This window comes from Temnothorax longispinosus, chromosome 9, assembly GCF_030848805.1.
Source record: "Temnothorax longispinosus isolate EJ_2023e chromosome 9, Tlon_JGU_v1, whole genome shotgun sequence".
Taxonomy (NCBI): domain Eukaryota; kingdom Metazoa; phylum Arthropoda; class Insecta; order Hymenoptera; family Formicidae; genus Temnothorax; species Temnothorax longispinosus.
In genome coordinates, this window is record NC_092366.1 from 6,752,375 (window position 1) to 6,764,591 (window position 12,217).

The 12,217-nt window shown below is 38.9% G+C and overlaps 2 protein-coding genes across 4 annotated transcripts; one reads left to right on the forward strand and one right to left on the reverse strand.

Annotated features, from left to right (window-relative positions):
- Positions 1-51: 51 nt before the first annotated feature.
- On the reverse strand, positions 52-8,621 carry Path (solute carrier family 36 member pathetic). 2 transcript variants are annotated; one of them, XM_071788267.1, is made up of 9 exons: positions 8,483-8,621; positions 3,810-3,845; positions 3,558-3,646; positions 3,340-3,438; positions 2,670-2,820; positions 2,435-2,556; positions 1,792-2,340; positions 1,531-1,697; positions 52-1,450 (listed from the first exon to the last, which is right to left on the reverse strand). In XM_071788267.1, the coding sequence occupies exons 2-9, from the start codon at positions 3,810-3,812 to the stop codon at positions 1,206-1,208; spliced, it is 1,425 nt and encodes a 474-aa protein (XP_071644368.1). In that variant the 5' UTR covers positions 3,813-3,845; positions 8,483-8,621; the 3' UTR covers positions 52-1,205. The 2 variants fall into 2 exon arrangements, with proteins under 2 accessions (XP_071644368.1, XP_071644367.1); XM_071788266.1 differs by lacking the exon at positions 8,483-8,621 and adding an exon at positions 6,601-6,654.
- Positions 8,622-8,919: 298 nt separating this feature from the next.
- On the forward strand, positions 8,920-12,194 carry LOC139819088 (uncharacterized). 2 transcript variants are annotated; one of them, XM_071788273.1, is made up of 3 exons: positions 8,920-9,500; positions 9,636-11,549; positions 11,613-12,194. In XM_071788273.1, the coding sequence occupies exons 2-3, from the start codon at positions 10,683-10,685 to the stop codon at positions 11,985-11,987; spliced, it is 1,242 nt and encodes a 413-aa protein (XP_071644374.1). In that variant the 5' UTR covers positions 8,920-9,500; positions 9,636-10,682; the 3' UTR covers positions 11,988-12,194. The 2 variants fall into 2 exon arrangements, with proteins under 2 accessions (XP_071644374.1, XP_071644373.1); XM_071788272.1 differs by having other exon boundaries at positions 9,636-12,194.
- Positions 12,195-12,217: the final 23 nt, after the last annotated feature.

A 12,217-nucleotide genomic window follows, 5' to 3' on the forward strand; every position in this document is an offset into this window, starting at 1 on the left:
ATGTTCTATGCGAGATGAACAATGGAAGATGATCTGAGGAACAAAACTGTCTTTACAAAATGTAAAATTATTTATATTTTACGTAACTCCAGCCAGTGCCATGTGTTACAAACTCTGTTACAAATAGTACAACTTTCGCTTATATTGATACAAACGTTTGTCCACTCGTAAAAAAGAGGAACAGGGTATATATATACGTGTTTCCTATATATATATCAGAAAGGTATATTTTGATGTTAATTTTAAATGCAATGTAGGAAGACTGCGTGAAGCATTTTACTTGAGCAACATTTTTTCCATACAAATAACACGCATCCGTTTCATGCAACTCGGCACTTTTTATCGAAATGCGGTTCCACATCCTTCAATAGCTTTTTTTCACGAAAATATATTTTACTATGTTTTCTTTTTGTATATTTTTGCAACATTAAACATTAACATATAAATTGATACCGTATTATATTGCACGCTTGAGCGAATTTAACAGAAATACGCTTGATATACTTTTTTATCGAAACATCTCTGTCAAATAAGATTGTGAAAAGGATTTCCATAGGTTGACGACTTAGCGCTTGAAACTTTTTAAATTATAATTTCATTTAAATACGGAACTTTTGTATGAAATTAAATAATATAACATTCCGATAATATAGAAATTATTTCCTACAGGAACTTCACGCATCCTTTAGGATACACTCGCACATTACGATCGTGATAATGAATTATCACGATCATTTATTACTTTGCATTTTCTCCTGTTAAATGAATACTGCCATTGCTCCTAAATCTATATTTGTTTTTAATTTCTGTCCTATATAATTAATATAATATATAGCCGTATACGTTATTTTATAAGTTTGATAATTTTCCATGTTCTTTGTTCACATAAATAGGAATAAAAAATAAATTAATTCTTTGAAAAAAATATCCTATTAGGATTAACGTGGGTCTAAATATTTGATGCTTTTAGAAGATTCTACTGTCAGGAAATATATCAGAAGGTCTGAGCTAATATATACAGTTTAAATATATATCGATTCTGTCCAGAAATTCAATAACATCTGTCCGTGAGCCTATTGTCACGCTGGATTCGTTCTAAAATACCTAGCTATATCGAAGACGGATCTAATTGTAAGACATGATAAAAAAATTCGTTGCATATGCGTTGAAATATTTGCACTAGATAAAAAAAATCGGAAAATATCCTATCGAGAGTACAATTTCACTATATCCATTATAGCACTGCGTGATCCAAATATTAATGCCATTAAACCTATCACGCATATAATTACATTCTTCAAGGCTACCCAGTTTCCTGGTCCGAAGCCGACGTCCCAGTAAGTTACGGTCTCAATGAAGACCGGAATGAGAAGGCCCAAAATGGAGAAACAAAATGCACCAATTAGGCCGATAAACGGTTCGATCGTCGGTACTGCCACAGCAAGGAGAACTGTAATACGAGAATGGTTATTTCATGGTATATCAACAATTTGTAGATACTTGAAAATCAAAATCTCTCTGGTTATGTACCTGATCCTGTTACTAGAACCGTCCTTACGATATAATTGGCTAAAATCGGTTTCTTTTCAAAACGGTTTTTTACTCCGTTCCACACGATATCAAGGCACACGTAGAATTGTAAACCGAAGGTGCAAAAGACGGCTAACGAAATCAGTATCTTCACAATTTGCGCCGCTCTGTGAAATGATCAACAACCAAAATATAGAAAATGAGATTGGATATATGTTATTATATGAGTCAAATTACAATTTTGTCAACTTAAACTCTTACATTTCTTCCGTCGGTAGATTCAGAGTGATGCTACCCAATGTCTCGTCTTGGTACTTAGCATATCCGAGGAACCCAAGGAAAATATATACAAGCGTAACACCGGACATTCCCTTGTTGAGAACTCCACAGATTCCCGTAAAGTGCTGTGGCGTCTTCATGTTGTTCTCGAGGGGCATCACCACGCCAATCGCCTCCATGGCAAAGATAGTGATGCTGAAAAACTGTGGGAAGTTCTCGATCGTAGCTACTAAAGGCACTGAAGACAATGGCGGCAAATCCCAAACGAGGTAGTAAAATGTTATTCCCAGTCCTGTTCCCATAAAGATATTCGCCACCATCGAAACTGGCGCGAGGTACTTCAAATCGGGTATCCAGCTGAGAAGTATCAGCGGCACCAGCAAGTAAGCGGTGATTAACCGGATGTTGTATTCGCCAGCGTCAACGTCTTGATAATGCTCGATTATCTGCTTGATATTAGCAGCCACGATTACTGCGTACACGCTGCAGGTGCCGTAATACGTGGTAAACAGACTGATTTGTATGAGATATCTGTGAGCGAAAGAGAAAATGACCCGTTAGCTAAAAACGTTGCTAAAGGATTTAATTATTATTATTATTTTTTTCGAAAAACAAAATTAATAACCTGGAAGGTTTCGCGAACTTCCTCGCCCATTGAGGTCCGATGCTGAAAGCTGTCTCGGCAACTTCAGCAAATCCCATTTCCGTCTTTCGGGTTTTTTTATAAAGCATGTGCGCACATCTGACCTGGAAATGGATATTATACGTTCAGTTCCATCTTACAAAAAAATTGAACTAAAAGGTTATCGGCAGTGATAACTACACGATTAAACACTAAACATTTATCTCATGAAACTCACCAGAATATACGCACAATGCGTGCACACGAATGCGACGAGTATCGTGGCAAAGATACCCAGCACCAATCCGGCGTTTTTAAAAGCTATGGGCATAGCCAGTATTCCAGTGCCAAGAGAAGCTTTTAGTAAGTGCGTCAATGTATCGCAATCCCTGAAAGCGTCATACAGTTCAGTTGCTTATGCATTAATCGTGTCGCTCCGAATCATTAAAAATTATTAACCATGATAAAAATGCGAATGCTTCTCGTATTGCGTTACAACTCGTCGCATTGCTCGTGGCAATCAACTCATATTATTGAAATTGTTAAAGGTGAAATAATATCTAGTTTAAAGAAACTTAGAGAAAGAATTTACATATGTCTAGCATATATTTTAATTACGTCTAATTTATTTGACTTTTATTACATCATGAAAGAGAGAGAGATAAAATTATTATTTTAATTAAATGATACCATTAATGATATATATCTCTTAATGATACCGTCTTGGTTATTTATAACTTGTAATTGCTGTATGGTATATTTATTCTTTGCGCGAATATATTATCAGATGTGCAACGACAGAATTCGCTCTACGAAAAGAATGCATAAAAATAATTTTATCCATTTTTTTTTAAATAAAATTCACGTCACAGGATTATTATTAAAAGGATGAAGATATTGATTCTCACGTTGTCGGATTGTCGACTTTGCGTTCCGCGAAGGGATCGAAACTCTTTTCATCGCCCAATGTGACTTCGACATCGCGTGGCGCAACTTGTACTTTATATCTGAAAATAAGTCAATACAAAGCTTTTAGTATCTTATATTCCGCATACCTATGCATTATAAGTTATATTTCTTTTCACTGTCAATTAACATTTGCAATTGAAATCAATCGGAATCTTACTTGACGGATAGAACGCCGTCCTTGAGATTGGATCCATCTTGAGGTAGGAAGGTATCCAACTCTGTCGGCGGCTTCTCTCTTACATCGGTCTACGTTAAAAGCGAGATTATAATGCAATGTGTTTATTGTAATGACATGAGATGATATCAGCGTGAATGAGTTGCGTAAGATAATTATGACGCAAATAGAGATGTGAATAAATTATAAATATACGCAAACAGATAAAGCTGTGTCTTGCGAATCGAGGCTTACCATTGTAGACTTGTTTGTTGATGTATTATCCGTCACCTGAAATACATACGAGAAACGATCAATATTTTGATTACGTCGCTTTGCGAAAATTTTGCACGGATTCAGCAAATTTATGAGCACATATCGCAACACGTAACTTTTATTTATACAATTTATTGCATTATATTGACGTTATTGCACATTTTTTAAGTATTAAGGTTTCGGTAAATTGATAAACAGAATTCCTCCGATAAATTATATATACAGGTCCAGACTCATTTTATGTTACGTAAATTCTTATCTTCTGAAGCACGACCTTTGAAACTTTTGTGATTTAAAAGCGAGAAATAGCACACGTAAGATAACTCCAGGCCTACAGTTGGCAGTAACATTATTTGTCACTTTGCAACATTATTTGACAAGTAAATATAGATGTGCAAATTTGTTATGCAAAATTGCTATGCTATATTTCAGTCCCGCGTTTTCACCTGATATATCAATTCGCTGTGTTTTATCGTACAGACGTAAAAGACATTGTTGACTCACTACCGTTATTCTAAAAACTTTTGCTATTGTCGCCATTGTAATTGTCATAATTTTCAATTTAAGAAAAAAAAATAGGAAAGTTATTGTACACTAAAAAAGTTATATTAAGCTACATAAACATTAAATTGCAAGAGAATTTGAAGTAGCGATTAAATTCCGCGATTATTTTGATGTCTTTCGTTTACTTAGGATCAGATTACAATGTGATTAGATACTTGCGTTGGGCTATTCAATCATGCTAAACGAGATTGTATTATACATGTAGAAAGAGCGTTAGCTTTTGCCACTTCCGGGTTCGTGAACTCGGCCTTGCTTGGATAAAGTAAACAATCGCGCACATATGTGCGAGCATATAGATAACGCGATAATCTGACACTTTAATTATTAGAAGAGGCAAAGGGCAGATGTAACGAAGGAGTTATACGCTCGGTATTTCCTGCAGAACAGAATTTCTCTCAATGTGTCATATCTGAGATCTCCCGAATAACAGTATTTTTCTTAAGAATTGAATTACGCGAATATTCTTGAGATTTTTCTACAAGCAAACCATTCTCTTTCTAATTATACTTTATTGTCATTTCTATTCTATGCCTTCTTGCTAGTCTAGCAGTTAAAATGTCTGGATGATATATCAAGAATGATATATATAATTATAATTGCATGCTCACAACGTATGAATAGATGATGTAGCATACAAAATCTAAAAGAAATGCGACGAGAGTTCGCAGTACAGAGTGCAAATTTCCTATGTACGTTAGAGCGAACTAACGATGTTTCTCACGTTGAAATCACATCTCTCTGCAACACATTCGCCGAGTCTTGATCAGTGACGGTAGAATTGGTGAAACACCATCATGGTAACAGTTTCTGTCGAGCAATGTCGGATATTAAGATCGAGGGTAAAAATAGTGGTAGCAACGACTCACTAAACCGTCGGCAAGACAACCCTCCAAACGCTCTATTTTGAAACGAGACAGAAAGACGACCGTTAACTTCCTACGTGACTTTATGTGAGCAAACGAATGGATATCTAAGCGTATTCATCGATTTATTTGCTTTAGTGGTAATTTGTGATCGAGTATATACTTGCCGAGAGCACACATATATATATATATATTATATATATATATCATTGCCGAATGCCGTAATCGACAATGACCTATCCTCGCTATGTTTGTTGTCGCTTGTTATCGAACATGATCGGCCGTGACGGAACCTCTTACATTAAATGGCACTTAAACTCACGAGATAATCAGGCGAAATAATTAGAGATCGATGTTCTTGAAAAAGTCCTTACGAATCCTTGGCCTCTCATAACGGAATAGAAAGCTCCAGGTTGTAGGACAAAGTCCGCGATCTAATCGTATCTGTTGTGTAGAGCGTGCGACCGACCTGACAATGAGATTAGACGTACACCAACCGCGTGTCTTATTAATTTATCTTATTGCGATATCAAAAGAGCTCATTGTTATGCGGGCGACCTAGTGAAGAAAAAGATGAGTTACGAGAGCAGATAACTGCATCAGATAAGCTGGTCCAAGTCGCCGTAATAAGCTTGATCTATTAACTTGTCATTAGTTGATTCGATCCTTTACCCGCTTGACAATTGCTAGATCGGTCATTAAACCTAGAGCTTAACTTCCTGTTAATTGCAGTTAATTCTGCGCCTAAAATGTGATCAGAACTGATCTGACCTCTTTCCGAGACAATTGGACAGCGAAAAAAACGTCGCATATATTTTCTGTAAAACCAAGTAAATTTAATCGCGCGTGGCGCTAATTTTGTCGTCGCCAAGTTTTGAAAAGGAGATTAATTTTAGACGTGCGGAGAAGAGAGGGTTTTTCGGGATTGCAAAAGAATTGCAAGAGACTTGTAAGAGAATTGCAAGAGGACTGTGAAAGAAGCTTCCGCATCCTATCCCGCGCTTGTTTATCGTTCGGCCGCGAGAAATATGATAACCGTTTTTGTAAAACTAAACAAAAAAAAACATGAGATCGCGTACCAATTAAATGACTTTAATCACTGAAATAATTGCGTATAAATAATTAATTGCGCTTTATGGGACTAAAGATAGACAAAGTATTCACATTTTTCGCGTGGCGTAAAAACATATGCTTCGTTCAAATATAAATTCCTACTTGAAAGCGGTGAAGAATAAGCACACGGTATCACGATAAGAAACTGGGTTGATAATCCAGCAGAACCGCATCAAATTGCAAATAACATCGTTAAGGAAACGCAAGTCGACATGGTAACTATCTATTACCTTATCAGAAGTTACCACTCCAAGGGTTGCGTTCTTCATAACTGAAAGCTTTCGATTTTACCACACGCCAACGGGTCAACGATAAACTCTTCATAAACCGTCAAATCGAGTGGGGAGAAAAACAAGGCGGACGCCGGAGTTATCTATGTGGAATATATGTATACAACACCAGGTTAGTATTGTGAAACCGCGTAAACTTATATGTACATACAACTGATCGTCCTCAAAGTACTTACAAGTAATACCAACGCAACGAACAGATATAATGTAACGCTTTAAACTAGCCAGTATTTCCATTGAAACGAAATAAAAGTTCGAGCTTACGGAACGTTTGAGGAAATCATGAAAAATATTTCAGGATGAGTAAAATCTGGACGACATGAGATACTTGGGAGTATGCTAAAGATATACCTGTACAGGGAGCCGCTAAATATATCCGATATTCGATGAACGTCGACTTGATGACATTTATAGGACGAAAGACCGTCCGCGCGAATAAGGTATGTACATGCGAGAACTTAATGCGTCACAGAATTTAATTTCTTGGAGAAGAATGAAATCGGGCGGGCTCTGCGCACTTTCGTGTTCCCCGGCAGAAACGTGATATCGGTTTTGAATTTGCCGTTTCAGATGTTGCAAATCAGCAATTTGTTTCATGTGTCTCCGAATCAGAGTCAACATATTGCTTTAGTCTGTATCGCCGGCGTGATATTTCACACGTTAAAGAATGTGTTAACGTATATACTGACAACTGCAAAATATTGGAATGAGTATTCGAGGAATTTGAGCGCAGCCAGGTCCGAAATGGTTTACATTTCGAGATAGCGAGAAAATCCAACGATGATAAAGATATCATCCTTCGTGGAAGCGTGAAACTACGAGTTTCGACCATGAGAGCCGCTAAACTGGTTTACCACCTGGCCAGAAAGTCGCTGTCTGCCTCAAAAGCCGAACCATCTTTTCTTTCCGCCCGCACATCCGGCACATCCAATCACACCTGTGTCAGCTTATTACGTTAAAATTTGCACAATGATAACGCCGCCTTTTCCGCGACGCCGCGGAAAAAGGAAGAGAGGTATGCGCGAGCGGCTACCGGCGAGCGTCCGAAATATCGGCACGCCGTTACATCATGCGAACATACTGGCATATAAGATAAAGACGTCATGGCCGTACAAGTCGCGGTTACTCCATGTGGTTTCTTTCGCGAGTAGCTGCTACGTTCAAGGAAATACTCGTACGTTACGTGTGACTCATTTTGGCGACAAGTATCGGGAAACGACTTGAGATATAAGCGAATAGGTGATATGTTTCATTAATTGTGTATACAACATTACGTAATAATGATAATGTTAAAATTAATTTTAGCATTGCGGTAATAATAATGACGTTGGCAAAAATATATGATAACACTATAATACTTGCAATATTGTAAAAACTTGCGGACACAAGCATGAGAAATTTTATATAAGAAAATCATTAATTTTTATAACTACATTTTAAATACATTTTTCCAATTCTATATCTGTATGTATATCTATAAAAAAAAAAGTAGAAATATATACATAAAACAAAATTAAATAAAATCGGAGCAAGGAAAGAAACATATATACGTATATATATAGATCCGTCGCGCAACTGTCGTATCTTATCTTTTTTTATAATAACGTGACTTGCTTTTCGTCTTTTTGTTTCTGAATCATATGCCACAGTTTCTCATATTCGGCCTCGAAGTCGAGATCTCGTGCGCATGAATGAGTCAATCCGAAAATATCGATACGGGAAAGACCCGAGGATCATGAATGGAGAATAAGGTTTTCGTTATTCTTGTAGCGTTGCCACGAAGCGGGAATCGAAGAATCGATCGAGGGAACGGAACGCTCACCTGCCAAGTTATTCGCCGGTGATAGTTTCTACGTGTTGAGAACGCCTAAGAATCGAGCCCGTCGCCGGCGGTTACCTCATTCCTGAGCGCAGGCTTGTCCGACGGTAGGCACGAGTTACGGAGCGCGCCGTTCTCATGCGGTAGTGCCCACGCAGGTCTCGTGCGATACTCACGAACCGTTCGAAAGATCGCCGCCAACTGCCGTGGCGACTTGATTACTTGGCTACTTTCCACCGCTACACCGCCTCCTTCACCACCGCGTCTTCGCCGCCGCCGCCGCCGCCGCCGCCATCTTCCGAGGCTTTGTGGCAGAGGTCGTCGCTCGGCCGCCGTTATCGATTCCCACCGATCGCTCTTTCGAACTTCATCATGAATTGCACAAAACTCCGGGGTTTCCCCCAAACCTTCGTTACGAAATTGCAGATAATCCTCATGAGTTTGCGTACCGCAAGATACCGCGGATGCACTCTTGCGCTATTCTTGACCTTTCAGGAAACGCATTCTTCGCTTCATTTCATCGTCAAAAAGAGCGAAGCTATCTCATTGAATATCCTGGAACTAAACGAGATTTGAATAAAAGAAAAAAAATATGTGAACTTGCAGCTTCCACATCGTCCCTCACCTAAATCCGTATCGTGTGACGCGCCAGAAATGGCGGGCGCGCGAAGGCGTCTAACAATAAGTCTGGCCTGCACGTGGCCTGCTGACTCCTCGTCTCCTCGATTCAAATGCTCCCAGCGCATGATGAAATTCGGCGAGCCGATGTCACGACGCTCGGCCGCTGTGACGCGCGGCTATCCGTTACGACGTGTGCCATGCGTTATTCATTATCGCGTGTGCGATGCGTGCAACGTGAGCGCGTGGGATACGCGATTCTTCGCTATCGCATCCTAGAAATGTAATAAACGTCCGTATACTTATATGGACCGTCCGGAACGAACGAGCGTGTGGTGCCGAATAGATGCAGCTCTTCTTGAAGATATACGCTTAATATTTACCGTTTTATCTAAATGCAAAGGTATAGCATTCTTAAGTACACATTCGATGGAAAATTACGCTGGAAAATTTTATACTCATATAATAGAACGTTTTGTAACTGAGCCAGCTTATCAGAAATTCATATGACCAAGAGATCTCGTTTCGATTATTTCAGGTCGAGAGATAGGCATCTTTTGGCCAACTGTATACCTCTGCTGAACTTCACAGCCGTCTAAACTATTAATTGGTCCTCGTTTAGGGCGATGGCGAGACCGCAATTTCGTCCAATCAAACATTGATCGTGCAAACAATCGGTCGGGTAGACAGCGTAGACAGGATCACGAAAAAGTCGGATGAGTGCATAAACGATCGTATGACGAAGACTGTCAAGTGACCCACAAATTGGCGGTTTTGCGTGAGAACGCCAACTATGTCTGAAATTAAATATCCGGGATATTATACCGGTAATACGATAATAGAGCATGCGACAGTTTCGCTACCGTATCGTAAAAGCCACGTACAACTTACAATTAACTCTATTGTTATATACTCTATCGTATTCTGTTCTACATTTTTATTAAGAACAATCTTATTGCTTGTAATGTCTGCAGATGTGGCAGCGTTTAAAATTCAAGACATCTCTGAGAAATCAGATTTAAAAATCTAAGAAATTAAAAATCTGTAAAGATTTCAGTTTTCCAAGAATTTAAATGGAATCTAATTTTTTAATTAAAAATGGAAGTTTTTCAAAACGAAGAAACACACTCGAGCTTTAAAAATATACAAACGTAACCCATAAAAAGTTTACTTCTAACTTCACTAGCGTTGCATCATTCTTCTAAGGTCGCTAACGGCTATTATCTGGCGCAGTAAGCAGTAATAAATTGTTAATTAGATCGGCATGTGTGTCGTAAATTAATGTGCTTATTTTCTTGTTCATTCCCCTATCGATCATTTGACTTAAAAGACATATTTGAAACTTGAACTTAGGCAAACGCAGCTGTCAGCACTGCCGACAATCTCTCGATCACGAACATTTCCAAAAATGTTCGATGTTTAAAATTTATATCCAGTAAAATTCCACGCATTGTATTATTTAATTTCACAGATTGTTTAATTAACGGAAAAATTCGTCATGCTGTCAAATCGCAATTAAATAAACCATCATTTAACAAGAGTAACCTGTTTACGTAGTATCATAAAAAAAAAATTGTAATCAATCATGTTAACTGGAAAGAACAAAACGCACGTGTATGACAGCAACGAGCAAGCCCCTGCGCGGGTATGCAAAGAGCACTATCTGCTCTTGTTGGAGTTGTACGTGAAACAGGCGTCAGGCGACCGCCTGGCCAAGCTGAACCAGATGTTTTTCGTACCTACCAGCGTTCACTTTGGATTCCTCGACTTCGTGGACGAGAACGATCTAATGGTGACTCCGGTGGACCCTCTTTTCCAACCGCAGGTGGGCATCGTTAACGAAGTCGAAATCTTCAACGTTGGGAAATCAGTGCTATTCACCATTGATTCCGAGGCGGCTATGAATCGTACGATAAAAATGATCCTAAAAATCACGGTGAAGAAGCAAATGCCGGATGCCATTAAGCCGGATGTCCTAGTAGGTACTGGCGAGCTGGACTTGTCCGGTCAGTACGCGGCTTTGCGAATAGAAATGATGCAAGACTGGAAAAATAGTCTCACGACATCCAAAGAATTTGACGGTCAAGTGCCGTTGACTTACAATGGCAACTTGTCGGGAAATCTTGACATCTTCGTAAGAATCTCCGGCCTCGGACAGATGATTGTCACGGAATTTGACGCACCGATCGCGCAGGATCCCTCGACATTCGTTTTCGGCGCTAGAGAGGCCGATCGGATCTTGTTGTACAAGTGTCGCGAAGTGGACTCTCACACCATTGATATATTCAATGATTCCAGCGAGGATCTTCAAAGCCCGATAACTTGTCCCGTGTGTATACCAGAGAAATATCCTTGTATACCATGTGGGAAATTAGCAGCTGTCGAAGAGAGGGTTGAGAAAATAAGACAGAAAGAGGACGATAGGATGATTGAAAGGAAATTAAAGAATAAAGTACGTACTTCAGAAAGAAATAATTTCTCGATTAGGCATCTAAACTCAGTTCTGATTTTTCAGCCATCAAAGGACTCTGTCCGGTGTAGTCCATCTCAGCCTTGCGGCAAGCCGGTAGTCCTCAAGGTATCCGGTCTCTTTGACAACGGTGACGGCATTGCCAAGAAGAAACCTACGGTAACAGTTGCTGCGGAGTCCGCCGCGACGAAATCAGGCGATCCATCTGATCCCGACCACGATATTTTTGTTCTGAGAATCGGTAAGAAAGGTCTCGTCGGCGTTGGCGAGAAATCTGACATTCAGCTAGAGATGAAGACCCCGAAAGGACCTGAAAGAAGGCCCCCGATTAGATATGAAACCAGGGATGTGCAGACAGAAGGACATGATGAAGAACCGCTGAAGCTGAAGGATAAGAAAAAGATTAAGAAGAAAAAGTGACGCGCTTCATTATTCAAGTTCTTTATCCGAGAGTCAAGTTCTAATAAGTCTAATTCATTCTGATTTATTTTACGATATTTTTCCTATTGTTAATTTTTTATTTTTATACAACTGTTGTGCAATAAACATGTATTTATTTAATTGTATTAAACCGCATTTCTTTGTACTAAATATTGCAGTAAGTATAATAAAAAGAAATATCAATTATATAGATGAATTATACGAGATCA

Coding starts and splice junctions, on each gene's coding strand:
- Path (XM_071788266.1), bottom strand. CDS start 6,639: ATGAAGAACGCAACCCTTGGAGTGGTAACTTCTGATAAG. Junction 2,821..3,339: donor AAAGTCGACAATCCGACAAC/GTGAGAATCAAT, acceptor TGACGCTTTCAG/GGATTGCGATACATTGACGC. Junction 1,451..1,530: donor GGTTCTAGTAACAGGATCAG/GTACATAACCAG, acceptor CTCGTATTACAG/TTCTCCTTGCTGTGGCAGTA.
- LOC139819088 (XM_071788272.1), top strand. CDS start 10,683: ATGTTAACTGGAAAGAACAAAACGCACGTGTATGACAGCAACGAGCAA.